This window comes from Gopherus flavomarginatus, chromosome 17, assembly GCF_025201925.1.
Source record: "Gopherus flavomarginatus isolate rGopFla2 chromosome 17, rGopFla2.mat.asm, whole genome shotgun sequence".
NCBI classification, from domain to species: domain Eukaryota; kingdom Metazoa; phylum Chordata; order Testudines; family Testudinidae; genus Gopherus; species Gopherus flavomarginatus.
The window spans coordinates 23,846,000-23,862,875 of record NC_066633.1 but is presented as its reverse complement, the minus strand read 5'-3'; the positions used below and the strand labels follow the sequence as shown (position 1 = coordinate 23,862,875).

The window sequence follows — 16,876 nt, the reverse complement described above, 5'->3', positions numbered from 1 at the left end:
TGCTTGGGCACTTTAGATTAAAAATTTGAATTTTTTTGTGAAAAATTGTCAGCATTTTTGCCGACTTTTGTAGACATGCCTGGCTGTGTCCCATCTATGCCATGCACTTAGAAACATTCATGTCTGACTGTCTTCATTCTGGCAAGCTCTGGTAATGGCTTCACAACAAATCAGGAGCAAACAGAAACAGCCAGCCTTGTTCTGCCTCCCAGTAGCATCTTTTCATGGCCTTTGATATTCCTCTTCCTTTAAAAACATGCCGGAGTTATGGCCTTGATAAAGGATTTGATGGGAGAAATTCTAGGCCCTAAGTTATGTAGTTGGTCAGACTAGATGATCAGCAGATCCCATCTGGCCTTCAAATGTGAGTCAGTTTTCCTTACTGGACCTGTGATTTTCCTAAGCAGTCTAGGGCTTCCTTTGCCATTCCAAGCTAGAGAACAGCGGAGGATCAGATATATCAAGCTAGGACATATGAGAGGGACCAGACGGTTACCTTGGGATGCCCTATTCCTGACTGCAAAGCTGTGCAGAGCCAGGCTATGGGCACTCTGGGATGGATGTGTTGCTGACAGGTTGGATGTCAAGCTCACAGCTGTTTCATAGCATGCAGAGCGGCTATCCTAGATCTGAGACCAGAGTGCAAATATTTGGGGATGTTGTGTGCAGAATTTTTGTCTCAGCTGATAGCTGGTGTGCAGTGTTTCCAACTTGCATTACAATCTTCATCACAAGAAGTTGCCACATTCAGGATTTGCAATTGCTCATATGAAATGTGTGGTCAAGTGGCTTATCTGGGGGATTGGGAATCTGGAACCAGCTGCAGATTCCTGCTCTGATGCTGGCTACCCTTAGGTAAATCACTTGATTTCTCTGTGCCTCAGTTTCCTTATCTGAAAAATGGGAATAATACTGGCCTGCCTCACAGGGGGCTGGAGGTGCAGTGAGCCAGGGCTCGTAAAGCATGTTGAAGCTGTAATTAACCATTGGAACCGCTTACCCAGAGTCATGGTGGATTCTCCATCTCTGGCAATTTTTGTAGCAAGATTGGCTGTTTTTCTAAAAGAGCTGCTCTAGTTCACAGTGAATTATTTTGGGGATGTTCTGTGGCCTGTGCTATGCAGGGGATCAGACTAGATGATCCCTTCCTGCCTGGGAATCTGTGAAGTTCTGAGTCTATGTGATGCACTAGTGTGAGCAAACTGCAGAGCACTTGTAACAATAGTAACTTACTCTGTTGCATTTTGACTAGGTCTCCACCACCCTCTTCCTCACAGCTTCACTGAAAGCCTGTGGAAGGGAACTAGGTCAGACCTTTCTGAGAGACTCATCTGTGCCCCTCAAGCTCAACCAGCTGTAACAGAACAGCCTTTTCAGCAGCAATTGGGTTTCTGCCTCTCCCACTAGAGTGGTGTGACTCTCGCCTGCTGCCCAGTGAAGAGGGCTGCCATGTGACAAATCTGACTGTACTGCCATGGTTGGCCCAGCTGGGGATGGCTGTCCTCTGAGCTACCTCATCTGCCCTGCAGCTACTGCATAAGATGCTGTCATCCTCTAACGGATGTGTCCCAGAGAGAGAAGTCAGTGCCTTGTGGGGCCTCATTCTGGTGGCTGAGATTGCAGGGGGAGGAGGAGGAGGTGGCAGAACATGGCTCTTCTCCTCTACCAATGATGATGACCCCAACAGGAAATGGAAGATCGTGGCTAAGGCTCTTGGCCTGGGGATTCACAATGGGTTCATCCACTCGGCATTCACTCCTAACGGGTTCCAATCCTCTCTAGGTCAGTAGCAAAATAAGCTTGGTGACCTCGTCCTCATCTGCAGTGGGTGTTTTTCCACCTTGCCTATGTATTGTGCCATAGTTCCTTTGGCTGGGGTGGGAGTCTTTGCTGAAGGGTTGTCCAGATGTGGAATAGCCAGCGGCGGCATGGCAGGCAGAGGAGTGGGGCAGAGCTGACAGAGGTGGGGAATTGTAGGGCAGGACTGGCGGGCATTGACAGAACTCAGGGCAGCCCAGGCTGGAATAGCTGGGGATCTTGTGTGGCAGTACTGAGGGGTGTTGGCAGAGGCTGTGGCACTCTCACATTAGACAAACAGGGATAGTTCATCTCAAGATTGAGGTGCACTGGCACAGCATGTGGAGGCCAGGACTGGACTAGCAGAGGATGCTGCAGGTCAAGATTGAGATTCCTGCACTGAGCCAGGCTCGAGCTGATGCTACTGAGCCTTCCATTCCGCCTAGATTTTGCTCCATGTAGCAGCAGAGCTGGGAATAAATCCCTGGAGAGACCCAGAGCTGTTCATTAAAAGGTCTGGTGGTTGTGAACGCAACACTGTGCAGTGTGGTGAGCTCCAAAGGCACCCTTGGTGTGGGACAGTGCAAATGGCAAGAGGGTGGATGAAGGATCCTTGTTTGTGTCACATGAACAGCATGGGAAAAATGACTGTTAAGATGGGGTTGCTGCAGATAGACTGCTGTGTATACAGCCCAGGAGCGCTCCCCTGGCTGTGACCCTGGACACCTGTTTGTTCAGCACGTTTCCCACTCACTTGCCTGCAGAAGTGAATCAGTATTTCTTTTCCTTCCTCCCCTCAGCCTCTTAAGGTCACTCTTCACTGCACTGCTGATTACAGCATGAGAATTTTCTCAGCCCTTCACTCTGCTGTGTGGCCTGTGAGCTCAGGAAGTGGGGGAGGAAGCAGCCAAACAGGGAAAGCGTTGCAGCTATCAATTGTTCTGTGTTGAGGTTTAAATCCCATGTCTCCCAGGGAAGAGTTGGGGTCTTTCTACATCCCACCCCCTTCTCCACCAAAGCTCTCTGGGGCCAGGCCAGTGATTCTGAGGCTAGGGGCTGCCAGGGCAATGCACAAAACTCACCGACACTTCCTCACAACTTGGTGAACCCCACAGCCTCCTTAGCCGTGGACTCAAGTCTGCAGCTAAAGAGGTATCAGTCTGTTTAGAGCCTCAGTTAATTACACTTGAAGCTGGGATGGAGCTGTCACTTTAAAATAAGGCAGGCTTGAGGTCTCATGAGAGGGCTACAGAATCTCATGCCTGACCCTTGCATGCTACTTCAGCTCACTCCACTATAAGGCGTAGGACCCAGCACTTTGGCACTCTGTATTGAATGTTGTGCCAATCCGATTGCCACATAAGGATGGACATGCAGTAATACAACCCAGACTGAGCATTTGCAGTGGGCTTAGGATAATGACTCCAAGGAGCAGTGCTCAGGGGTCTCCAGATGAAGGAGCCACATAGCTTTTTTCACACATAGACTGCAAAAGTGGGTGAGCACTATTATCCCTGCTTTGGACATGGGGAAACTGAGGCACGGTTAGGCAATGGAGCTTCCATGAGGTCTGGCAGTGAGTGGCAGAGCCAGGGGTAGAAGCCAGAAGTCCTGATTTTCACTCCCATGCTCAACCGTTAGACCAAGCTGCCTCAGAAAGATAAGCATTTAGTGCAAAGTTGAGTGTACACTAAAAAGAGCAACCCCATAACCATAATATGTTGTTCTTAATTATTATTATTTATTACAGGCTCACCTAGTAGCCCCAAATGAGACTGGGGCCCCATTTTTCCTATAGGTTTATACAGCACCTAGCACAATGTGGCCCAGGCCTGTTTTAGACCCCTAGGTACTACCACAATATAAATATCAAATAGTAATGGCATTGAACTGTGCCAGGCACTGTACACACACAGTGAGAGAGTCCCTGCCCCGAAAAACAGGTCAGGGGCAAGGCTGGGGATAGACCTAGAGCACAGCATGAATGTCTCAGAGGCTGGATGTTCAGCAGAAATGTCTGTCAGCCCCCTTCCCTCTCCCATGGTGCAGATACGCTAACAGGTAGTAGCCGTGGGTTTCCAGAGCTGTGCAGACCTCACATCAGTATTATACTGATGGTGAGCAGAGAATAAGCAAGAGCCAACTGTATCCTTTGCTGATGCAAGAGTAATCCAGCAAAACAAAACATTGTGCTCACTTGCAGGGGCAGCTCCAGGCCCCAGCACGCCAAGCGCGTGCTTGGGGCGGCATGGCACGGAGGGCTCTCTGCCGGTCGCCGGGAGGGCGGCAGGCGGCTCCGGTGGACCGCCCTGTCCGCTGGAGGTTCACCAGAGCTGCAGAACCAGCAGCCCCTCTGCAGGCACGTCTGCGGGAGGTCTACTGGAGCCGCGGGACCAGCGACCGGCAGAGCACCCCCCACGGCGTGCCGCGATGCTTGGGGCGGGGAAACGGCTAGAGCCGCCCCTGCTCACTTACTGGGGGCAGGAGGTGCCAGACAGGGTTGCTGGGGAGGCTAGGGGAAGGCAGAGAATCCAACAAGATCCCTTTCCCTGCCATGAAACCCTATAGAGAGCAAGGAGAGTCTTGGACTGCTTCATGCCATTTTTTGCCTTGTTGCTTTGCATCAGCAGAGCAAAGGGGGGCACAGGTCTTAGCTCCCAATCTCCGTCCTACGCAGCTCCGAGAAAGCCCTAAGAACTTGGCCCCTCCTGCGTTGAACTGGTTGCACAATCCAGAGTCCTTTGTCCTTTACTTATCACAGTTATCTGGAAGGAAAAGATAATCAGGCATCTTCAGTTCTCTGCAATAGAGTGTGTTTCTCAGGCTCGTAACTTCCCTTATCAGGAGCCATCTCTCACCAAGGGAAGGTTTCCCATGGACCTTTGTCCTCTAAGAATGCTCCCGGGTGTGTTTTCAGACTTGAGCAAAGTCTTTATGACAAGTGCTTTCTTCAGAACACCTAGCTCTTAATTGCCAAATGACAGGGGAGTATATTGCCCGTGTGAGGGAAGTGCTCATGGTGACAGCCCTGGAGGGCGGGCATGGCTGTGAGCATGTCAAAACCTCCTGGTACAACTTTGTGTGTCTCAGGATATGGCAGATGTCCATTATTTCTCAAGGATCACACTTCCACAGGGACCTGCTGCTGCTACCCAGCCAGTACAGACACAAGAGCATTGGTAGCCCAGGTCCAAGCCTCACGGGTAGGAATGCTGACTGTCTGCCACAGGTGGGCCTATACAAGAAGAGAACAGGAGATGGACCCTTTGCTGGGGTGGCATTAGCTTCCCAAGTGAGACTACGTTAATTCGCTCTGACAGGGTCCAAGATGAGAGAGCCTCCTACCCCAGCCTGGAACTCACATGACATATGGAGAGTATTTTTAAAGCGCGGTTTCTAACATTGTTTACCCTAAGCAAACATTTAAGGGTGGGGCTTTCAAAATGCCTAAGTGATGGAGGAGCAAACCCCATTAAAAAACCCTATCCTTGAAAACCACCTTTCCCCTGCTTCTGGCCCATTGCTCTTGTCACTAGGAATTCTCCAGCCCTGTGCCCAACTCAGTGCTGGTGTGTGGGGGATCCTGCTAACAGTGGGATGCAGGCTCGGAAGCACCTGGCTCTGCCGAGTGCCCTGTAGTGAATAAAGGACACTGGGGGGACTGGTCAGCTCATGCCTTCCACTGGCATCCTTAACGAGGGTGGGTAGAATGTACCACGGTCTGTAGGGAGAATTCAGTGCTTCTGATCACCAGCTCTCCCCCTGCCAGTCCTCCGTCTCCCAGACAAATCCCCCTCAAGCTGGGCCAGCCTCCAACCTGGCTCGTCATTAGCCACCACTTTACACAGAGGGCAAAGAGCATGGGATAGGAGTCTGGGGTCTGGTGGTCCCAGCTCTGACACTCACTTGCAAATTACTTAACCTCACAGGGCCTGGCTGCCCTGTCTGTAAAATGGACTTAATGATGCCCCCCGACACACACACACACACACACACACACACACACACGCAGCAGAGTGCTTTGGGATCTGGAGCTGAACAGTGAGAGGGAGTTGTTATTTGTGTGTTTGTCCAGGTGGGGAGCATTCATTCGGGGAGAAAGCAGGTCAGAGAAGCACCCCCTCACACTCCAAGTTGGATTGCCACCAGCATTGTTTCCCCTCTCTGGACGGCTTCATTTCCCCAAGAAGGAACCTCATCAATAACAATACAGTAACCACCTTTCTTTTTACCCCTCATGGCCTCCAAGCTGCCTGGGCATTCAGCTGTCCTCACAGAGTGTAGACATGTCCCTCTCTCCAGAGCCCCAACTCCTCTTCATGGAGATTAGTTGACTCCCTACAGCACTGGGTTTGTCACAACAGGCAAGAAGTCCCATTTCACCCCAAGTAGTGTGGGATTAAGCACTGCTGCCGGTGTGAAAGTGAGGCCCTGGAATAGGCCATGAAGATTGTTACAGTGGGACGCGGGAAGCTGGAGTGCCACTCCTTCCAGCCCTCCCACACTCTCTTTGTGATCCACTGACTGCCTCCCAGTATCAGAACCACTCCGGCAGTTTGGCTAATCTGGGTTCTACGGCACTAGCAACACTTGCCGTCATGGAGACTGTCCTGTCGTTCCAGGGCTACCCTCATAAATATTTACTACTACTGCTGAGCTGCATTTGGATCCTGGACCCCAGGCATCAAGTCGCAGCCCTGGCAGAGATGACTGGGGAAGACTCTTAGATAAAGATTGGAGGGAAATGAGGATTTCAGGTCCTGTCAGTTTCTCTTTTTTCATGGGCTTAGGACATCACATAGGGCACAGGACATGGCCATCGCTTGGTTTATCCAGTTTCCTAGGCCGAGCCAGCACTGTTGAGTTTGGACAGCAGAAGTTTGGTTGCTGTGCGCAGTGGGGTAATGAGACCCACATCAATGGGTGTGCGTGAAGGAGTCTGCCAGCCAGTGCCCAGGAGAGTCTCATGAGGCGACCTGTGTCCTGAGGGGAAAGTCAGCATTGCCAATGCCACAGCAGTTGGGGCACAGAGAGCGTGGGGGAAGGGCATGCGTATTGTGAAGATCTGTGCACCCTGTGCTGTCTGTAGCGTCTCATTTTCGCAGCTCCAGTGGGCAGGGAGTTTGGAAGAATAGCTCTACTTGGCACCCCCCACTTTTGAGGTGTTTCAAAGCAGGGAGATATATTCTGCCTGCCAAACCCTGGGTTGACTATACAGAATAAAACGTCAGAAATCCCTTTGCACAAAGGCTGTTGGACTCTGTCATCCCAGAGTGATCCCGGCGGGCGGGGGGGACGGAGGGGAGGAAAAGGCCTTTTTAATTTAAAGGTGTTTTGTAATGGGATTATTAGTTCCCAAGAGGTGTTTCTAATTGATTTGATAGTGAACAGAATTCATTTCTGCCCCTCAGAGGGTGGCAGCGGGAATCCAGGCTCTGGCATGACTGGTGACAGACAGGTCCCTTGAAAATGCAGCTGTAAGAATCTCCTGGGATGTTGTAATGACGCTCTTGGCTCCCCTTGGCCTCCCAGGCCCCCTGACCATTTCTTGATCTCAGTGCTCTGCACTGGGATTTCAGTCATTTGTGACTGCGCCGCACGGCTTAGACAGCTGTCCCAGATACATAGCAGGCGCCAGCGCCCTCAGCCACACTGCTGCACACCCACCACAGACCGTCCATTTGCAGCCTTGTCTGGCGGGGCATCCGCCAGCGCACGGACACAGCAATGCACAGTGCCAAGGAGATTGCAGCCCGAATGGGGCTCACAATGAGCTGTCCTCTGCCTTTGAACTGTGAAAGGTGCCCATGCACGTGCGTGTGCCCGGGTCCAGCCAGTTTGCCTTGCAGTGAAGGTGTGGCTCTTTGTTTCTGTGCATGCTGCATTCCTAGGGCCCCAGCGCAGCAGCACATGATCGCTGGAAACTAGAATTCCCTGTGTGGGCGCCCCAGCTTGGAGCCATGCTGTGGATTTTAGCACTCTCACAAGATAAGGCGCCACATTTACCCTGCTTTAGGAAAGGAGGGGAGAGAAAAATCCCTCCTTAAAGAAATCTTCCCTCTCCTCCCCCAGCCCCTTTCTCTCCATAGCCACCACGGAGATGACCTTTTCACAGTGACTTTTTTCTAAGATTGTTTGCCGAGTTGGCACCCTGCTTACTGGCTCCCAGTGGCCTTTTCAGACAGACTGCCACAGGGACACAGGCATCTTCAAAAGCCTTTGAACCGAATTCCATTGCGGGGGGGGGGGGGGGGCGCTAGGGAGTAGCTTTACAAGCTCCCATTGAAAAATTGTTACTTTGAAGTGATGTTGCATTTTCAACCCATTGAAGCACCACAATTAAGAGGGGGCTGGGGCCGAACGAAAGGCAAAATGCTGGGTGTTGCAAGCTTTTCTCTCCTTTTCTTTGTAACAATGACCGCCCCCACCCCCCAACAGCCACATCCCACAGGGGAAGGGGAGTGTGGCCGGGCAGGGGGTTGGTACTTCACGCTTTACAGGGTGCCTTGAAGAATTTTTTTAAAATCCCACACACTATCCACTATGCTGGTGGGAGAGTTGTGAATAGGGTGACCAGACAGCAAGTGTGAAAAATCGGGACAGGCCTGGAGGGTGATAGGAGGCTATATAAGAAAAAGCCCCAAATATCAGGATTGTCCCTATAAAATCAGGACATCTGGTCACCCTAGTTGTGAAGGGCCCGTGGCTGAGAGCTTGCAGAGCTGCACCAGGGCCGACAGACAGGGAGATTTCCAAAGAGAGGGGGAAATGCCAGGCATTCCTGGAAGAGCACAGAAGCTGAAGGGACTCTCAGTAAAGCCCAGCCATGACAGCTTGGTACCTTCAGAGAAGAAAATAACAGAAAGGGGTGATTGTATTAAAGCATTTCAGGGCTGAACATGCATTTTCAAAGACAGAAGGGGGGCAATATCGTAGGGCAAACGAGGGGATTTTTCCACATCCCCAGCACTAGAGCTGGTGGATTCTTTTGGCAAATAGTACATTTTGAAATGTTGCCTCGTTCAGCCCAAATGACATTTTTGTGGGTTTTCATTTCAGTGAGATGAACAGACTAAAATTCAGTTTGTCATTTTTTTTTTTTGAGTTCAGCCACTGACCTGAAAATCAGTGATTCGCTCAGGTGTCCTCAGCCCAGTGCGATACTGCTAGGGGCTCCATCCTGCTGTGTTTGAGGTTATCATTATTATTGATCATTATTAGAATATAAGAACAGCCATACTGGGCCAGACCAGTGGTCCATCTAGCCCCTATCCTGTCTTCTGACAGTGGCCAGAGCCAAGTGCTTCAGAGGGAATGAACAGAACAGGACAATTATTGAGTGATCCCTCCCCTGTCATCCAGTACCAGCATCTGGCAGAGGCTTAGGAAACCCAGAGCATGGGATTATGTCCCTGACCATTTTGGCTAATAGCCATTAATGGACCTATTCTCCATCAATTTACCTAGTTCTTTTTTGAACCCTGTTATAGCCTTGGCCTTCACAGCATCCCCTGGTAATGCATTCCACAGGTTGACTATGCATTGTGTGAGAAGTATTTCCTTTTGTTTGTTTTAAACCTGCTGCCTATTAATTTCATTGGGTGACCCCTGATTATTGGTATTACAGTAGCATTTAGAGGCTCCAGCCAAGGTACAAGGCCCCGTCATGCTGGGCACTGCACAGATACATAGTGAGAGCCAGTCGTCACCCCCAGGAGCTTACAATCTAAACTGGCAGGACAGAAAAAGGGTGGGCAGGAGAAAGGAAGGATTATTCTCTCCATTCTGCAGAAGTGAGACCCAGGGCAGTAATCACTTGTCCTGGGTCACACAGTTACTCTGTGTTTCAGACTGGAAATAAGGGGGAAATGTTTAATAGTCAGAGTAATTAACCACTAGAACCACTTACCAAGGTCCTAGTGGATTCTCCATCACTGACAGTTTTAAAATCAAAGACTGAATGTTTTTCTAAAAGTTCTGCTGTGGGGCAGGTCTCTGGCCTGTGCTGTGCAGGAGCTCTGCCTAGATGTTCACAGTGGTCTCTTCTGGCCTGGGAATCGATTCCTCCCTCGGCTTTGCCTGCCCCTTGTCAAACAGGCAAAATAAACTGAAAAGTCCCTACCTAGATTTGCAGATTTTTAAAGCCAGAAGGGACCACTGTGATCATCTAGGCTGAGCTCCTGCATAGCACTCGTCAGAGAACTGCCCTAGTGACTCCTGCATTGAACTTTACAGCACGTGGCTCCCTTCAAAAGACATCGAGCCTTGATTTAAAGACTCCATGGATGGACTTGAACACAACAAGTTTAGGACCGGGGGCGTCTTAAGCCAGCCATAGACTGTGTCCTGAAATCTTCCTTGGTGGTGGTGGTTTGAGTGACAGCCCTCATGTCTTTACATTTTGGTCAGGGTCTGTCATCACATTTACCCAGTTCTTTGTTTCCTTTCTGTGGTGGTCGGATAGTTTGGGAAAGAGATCCCACGTGGGATGTTAGAAAAGGCATATAATCCGTTCCCAGGGCATTCCCGTCTTCCTGATCAGCAGGGCTTGGGTCTGATCACAGGGTGCTTAGACGTTTTAAAATGTATCTGCTAACATGGTAGCTATGTCTGTCATGACTCTCACGTACCTTGGGGCCAGGATAATAGGCACATGCTGAGAAACCCCTGTTATTTTAGAATAATAGTACTGGATCCTTCTCCAGCACCTTCCATCGAAGGATCTGAATGTGCTTTATACATTAATTTGTGAAGCCTCTCAATGCCACTGTGGGATAGGGAGGGAAGGATTATTACACCAGTTTTACAGATGGGGAAACTGAGACACAAAGGAGGAAATGGCTTCTCCAAGGTCGGTTCTATCGGAGTTGGAACCAGGTGCCTGGGCCCTTGAATGCCAGCCATGTGCTTTGACCACACAGGCTCTGGTCTGATAGCAATTCACAGCCTCTTGCGTATGTACAGGCACTACATAGCCAGGCACTCGGCATGTGCTTACCAGCGCCCCTGGCTTGGGAATACATCTCTGTTGAATGGGGCTCAATCACAGCACGGTGGGAGCTGAAACACAGTTTTGCACAGTGGCCCTTCACCTTTCCCTGCAGGGTCACACAGTGCTGTGTGGCAGGCAATCAAGAGCTCTCCTTGCCATGGATTCTAAGCAAGGTTTAAGCAGCCCGAAGGAAGGACCCGCATCTGGACCTTCCAGAGAGCTGATTCTGCTCCACTCCTGCATGCTGCTTTGGGGCATTCCTGGGCCACAGAGGGAGCTGGAAGAGGCAGGGGAAAGATTCCTCCAATTGGGCACAGCCCCCCTGCAGCTTCTGGCTTAGGGCACACTGGGCTCAGCAGGGGGAGTATCAGCACACTGAGTGCCGGGGTCAGGGGGATTCTTGGCTGTCCCTGGGGCTGCTTTAGCGGCTATGCAGTTCTCACAGCAGCACAGACTCTGGAGGGTGTAAACGTGATTTAAAACTCCCCACCCCCACCCGGGCTGTGGCTCCCAGGAGACAGAACAGAATTTATCCCCAAAGGATTTCAGAGCCATTTCTACAGAACATATTACATACGCCTCTAGAACCTTCCTGGTTTCAACCCTAGGATTTTTCCCCAGTGACACTGCCTTGTGTTTGAATTCCCGTCTGCACCCACGCGGGGCATTATGGGCCAGTGGAGGAGTAGCTGACCCAGGAGTCAGTCCCAGCTCTGCTTTGTGACCTCAGGCAGGTCACTTCATCACTTGCCAATGGCACTGAGTGCTCTGTGCAGAGTGCTTTGAGATCCAGGGCTGAAGAGCTAAGGACAATTCCGGTATTACTCTATTGCACTCCCTGGAACATTGAGACACCTTCTGACAGAGCTCTCGTGCCCTGGAGAGGAACAGCCCCAGTGATGTCATACTAGATAGATGTAAGTTGCCTTTTGTTGTATAACTTTTGTCTAGGCAAGAGAGCTCCCCATGCCAAGGATGAATCAGCTCCTGCTAATATACTCAGTCCGCCTCCCTGCGTCACTTTCTGCCAGACTTCCTGATGGATGACAGTCAAGTCAGTCTTGGACTTTTGCCTCCTGGACCCAGCCATGCCCTTGCCATGGGGACACAAGCAATGAGAACCTGCACTGCAGTGCCAAACAAACAATAGGTGGTGTAGCTTTGTGGGCAATGGCATTGGTCCCTGTGCCCACAATGGGATTCTAGGAAGTGCCCAGCCAAAGCTGCCTGCCGGGAGCAGGTGCACAAACTGAACTCCCCAGGAAGCTTGCCATGCAGGATCACATCATCTGGAATCAGAGGAACATGTCTCTTTGGCTTCTTTCACCTCAGGGCAAACATCACCTTGTTGTTGGGGGGCAGAGGAGAGGAACAAGAGGGCTGCATAACTGTGCTCCAATTCTGGGTTTCTGCAAAACACAAGCCCTAAACCATCTAGTGCCCGATGCCTTTAGGACTTGGATTAACAATCCAGTGTAGATTGTTAATTGAGTCAATTACTTTTCCAAAGCTGATCACTAATCCGGATAACTATTCATATGCTATCTAACATTTCCACAGCTCCTTTCATCCTCACAGATCACAAAATACTTTGCAATCTTTCTGCTTTCTCTCACTCTCTGTGACCTTTGAAATGCAGCCACCTCTGGGGTGGAGTGCCACAGCAGTTTGAAAGTACACAGCAACTACACAACATCTCATATCAGTGAAGGATACCATATCTGCATAAACTTTAGAGGGAATTACAGAATGTATTGCCGAAACTGGCATTTGTCCAAGACATTAGTTAATATCCCTCCTCTTGTGGAATGTGCAATCTGATATTTAATGAGCTCCAATTGTTTGGACCTCAGTTTCAAAGTACACATAACAGACAGCACTGTCATGAGCACTCGACCCACAGCAACACATTTTGCCATTGGTTCAGTAGAGACCCTGCCTCTGATCCCCAGGACCTGCGTTTTCCTTCGTGGTTTCTTATCCAAGCACATCCAGGCAACCCAAAGTGACGTGGCTGCAGGCCGCCTGGATGAGCAGCAATTGCTAAAGCTTAACTTGGGGGCTCTGTGTGTCCTCATTTGGCCATAGCAATCAGCAGGGTTCCCCAATAGCAGACAGTATAGAGTAGCTGCAGATGATACTCTGGGGGTAGGATCCCCCCAGCTCCTCACTCTGGCCTCTGCTTGCCATTGGGGCCAAGGGAGAATTCCTTTGGCGTAGGCGCTGCTGTGGGCACACACCCTACACTTCCCCCTGGTAGGAGCATGCGGTAGGTGGAGCCAGTGCCTGGGAAGCAGTGCCCATGTCTACAGCTGTTCTCCTTTGTGGCACCAGCACCAGAGAGGCTGCTGTAACTGACACCCTGGCTGAGTCACGATTTATTTTTGTAGAAAATTCACAGCAGTGTAAATGGCAAAAATCTTGAATTTCAGAGTTTCCAGAACGAAGTTTACAAGTAAAGTTAATCGATTTCAAGGCGTGTGCATGGAATGAATTTTACAATTGAATGTCAATGATTTTTTACAACTAAAATCTGCAGCAAACACAAACATCTGCAATCCCCTAAATGTTGGTTTATTTCTGTTTTATTTGTGAATTAATGTTAAGCATCGTTAGTCGCTTTGCTTGTTCCGCATTCATGGATTGCCCCTGCCTGTGCACAGCACTGTAAACTGAGGTCATCTCTTCTGTTAAATACTTCATTATAGGCATTTTCCATTTAAAATATATTGTAAAGATCATTGTTGAGCACCAATCCAGCTCATCACACCTGTTACTCAGTATTGAGTGTCTGTTTGTTCTCTCCTGTTTCCACAGATTGGCTGGCAAAGTCTGAAGAGAAACAAGAGACAAACCCAGCATCTGACACCTCAAAATCCGACTCCCCGCAGCCAGTTTATAATCCAAACTGCCAGTGGCTAGAAGACTCAGACCTCAATGTGGAGACCCTGACGCTGGCCACAGGTGCCTCCCTTCAGCTAGCAGCCATCCCGCCTGGGGTGCTGGGCAAAGCGGACCTATCTTACTTCTACTGTTGCACCCAGTGTGGCAAAGTGTTCTGGGAGGGCTCGCACTTTGGGCGAGTGGTCTCTCAGTTTAAGGAGGCTTTGGGCACCGCAGAGGGAAGCCAAAGCTTTTACGAGCTGAGCTGAGGTGGAGGGTTCCTGACTAGGGACTGGGAATCTCAGCTGGATCCTGATTCCCCGATGAGCCACTGCGTCTTTAACAGGAAATGGACTTTGGTTTGATGTTAAGGGCTGGGAGTTTGGGACAAAGGGTGCTCATGAAACTGTACTGGGCCATGGTACCTACAGGCTGATATCAAATGGCCTCCACGGAAATCATTAAATCTGAGACGTTCCGGGACCGATCCCTGTCCTCTGTTGCACTGGTGTCGCTGGGGGAAGGGGTGTTGCTCCCTAACCACCCATGGAGCCATGTCCATGCCTCCCTCAGAGAACCCCCATCGGCACAGCCCTCCTGCCACAGAACAGCTCCCTCCAGTTCCAGAGGGGGGCGTGTGTGTGAGGTGAGGAACTGCTCACCATGGAATCACAGACAGTCCCCTTAGACTCTCCAGTCTATATTGCCACCCAGGCAAGCTCAACTTTGTGATAAAAGATACTTTAAACCCCAAACCACACCACATCAGGTTTCTTCCAGTCCCAAGAGGCCAGTCACCCCCAGATCAACTGGTACTCCAGATCTTACACCAAAGACAAGGCTGGCAGTCAATTCTATAGTAAACTAACTATAGACTTATTAGCTAAGAAAGGGAAATGAGAGTTACTGAGATTAAAGCAGGTAAAATATATGCACAGGTGAGTCACAGTTTGTAACTCCAAATGGTATCAGTGATGTAATAAACATCTGGTTTCCCAAAAGTCTTTCAGGGAACCCAGATTGTCTCTGGGGATCTCTGCTTTCCATCCAGTACACTTCCCTGTAAGACTCCAAACAGTCCAGACATGAAGGATCTTTCCCTGAATCCGTTCTTATATCTTCTGACAGAAGACAAGATGGCAGTGTCTGTTCCCCCGTGAGCTTTTCCTTTGGTGATGAAGAGTGGGGAATGCACTTAATCTTTTGACCTTGAACCATCATACATAATGGCTACTTGCTTTGAAATTAGGATTTTCTGTTAAAGTCCTTAACTCCTCCTTTAGCATTTCACAAGATTTCTTTGATGGGTTATTAAGTTACAGAGGTGTACACAATGCAGATGTTTGCTGTTACACTGTAACAGGAACAGATAAGTGAAAATAATACAAGTAACATTCCACTAGTTTTCACACCTGAACACACTCCTACATTTACACTCATTTTATTTGGACTAATACACAAGTGAATTGACCTGTAGCCCTGATCAGACCTGGTCTGCCAGCATCACACCAAGAACCAACTGTGGCCACACTGCCTGGCCTTGTGCAGAGCCAAGAGTCACGGGGCACCTTACAGAACATGGTGGCCCCACTGGCAGAATGGGACTCTGTAGGAGACATGTAAAGGACTGGTGAGAAGCAGCCAGCAAGCTCCAGTTGGATTCCACAGGGCAGCCATGCAGTGCAAATGGATGAGTGGAGATGGACGTGACAGTCATAAGCAGGAGTGAGGCCCAGGTCCCCCCAGAATTGAAGGGTAAGCCCCCACCAGCACTGTCCCCTTGCTGTTTCTGAGATGGGTGGGATGAGGGGAATGTGCTTCACACTCAGCTGCTAGGAGCAGGGGCTCTGTCTTTTCCCCCAGGGTTTGTGGTGGTGAGGTTCTTGGTGACTGCTCCTCCCTGCCTTGGAATGGGCTCCCACCAGCACAGAACTAGAGGCTCCTGGCACAGCTACTTGGGGCTCCGCTCCCTTTGTTCTCAGGCAGCGGGAGCCAAATGCTGACTAGCTAATTCAGCATAAAATCATAGATCAGTAGGGCCCTCGAGAGGCCATCTAGTCCAGGCCCAAGTGACCCTAGCCCATCCCTGACGGGGTCTGCCCAGCCTGTGCTTAAACCCTCCAGTGACGAGGATTCCACAGCCTCCCTGGGAAGGCTATTCCAGAGCTTAACTAGCCATAGATTTAGAATGTTTTTCTTACTATCAAACCTAAATCTCCCTTGCTGCAGATTATGACGATTTCTTGTCCAACCTTCAGAGAACATGGAAAGCAATTGCTGTAGTGGGGGGTTCTGAAGCCTACAGACGGGGGGGCTCCAGAGCCCAAGCTCCAGCGCAAACCGTAATGTCTACCCAGCTGTATCACATCCCATGAGCCCACATCTGTTGACTTGCGCTTGGAGGCTCACAGCTGCAGGTTGTGTAAATGTATCCTTAGTGGCAGCATGGCACCCCTGTAGCCGCTCTGCCCCGCCATGGACGGACTGGGGCAAAACTGAAGCAAAGGGCATTCTGAGTTGAGCCCCTTGCAACTCAAGGGGCCTTGGGCCATACTGGGTTTTGGAGGCCCTGCTCGCCAGCCTGTTCTACATTACCATCAGCCCCACGCCTCAGAGGGCACAGTGCAGTGGCCATGCAAGGCTGCGAAGCCACTGTCTGTCTCTGGTGAGCTTTCCCCTGCTCCCTCCCTCCATTGCCAACACGATTGGACAGTGTGGGTCTGCGAGAGAGGGACTCATGCACCCTAGAGTGCCAGTGCTGGTGCCCAAAGGAGACACCGGGAGGCACTGGACTGGCACTCAGGACCAGGTTGCTGTGTCACTAGCAAAGCTAGATAGAAATCATGTTGTAGGCTCTGACATTCACCGCTCTGACATTCCAGCAGCACAAATCGTGCCCTGTGCCAGCTAGGCTCCCAGTGGGCAGCAGAAGCCTTGGAAATGCCCATGGGCATTAAAGCTGTATGCCGACTCCTCTTTAAATGCACTTTGCTGCGCAAAGTGGTGCTGCCTCTGTCAGGCCCCAGTGGAACACGGTGGGCTAATTAAAGGCGAGCTGCTCTGTGTTCTCAGCCAGCCCTTTGCTACCCCTGTTAAGGTAGTGCTGGTTGTGGCGGGAGGGAAAGGATGTGGGATATGCCTTGAATCCATGGCCAGATACCAGCCTCATACCTCAGCAGTTCTGAATGCTGCTGACTGCAGAAA

General features: G+C 50.4%; 1 protein-coding gene across 6 annotated transcripts in view; it reads left to right on the top strand.

The window, feature by feature from the left end:
* EXD3 (exonuclease 3'-5' domain containing 3) overlaps nucleotides 1–14,148 on the top strand; it is a 588,712-nt gene extending 574,564 nt beyond the window's left edge. For all 6 annotated transcript variants that reach the window (XM_050926488.1, XM_050926485.1, XM_050926483.1 and 3 more), the window contains one exon: nucleotides 13,607–14,148. In XM_050926488.1, coding sequence (XP_050782445.1) covers nucleotides 13,607–13,941 — 335 coding nt within the window. In that variant the 3' untranslated portion in view covers nucleotides 13,942–14,148. The remainder of the gene's footprint in view (nucleotides 1–13,606) is intronic.
* The last annotated feature ends 2,728 nt before the right edge of the window (nucleotides 14,149–16,876 follow it).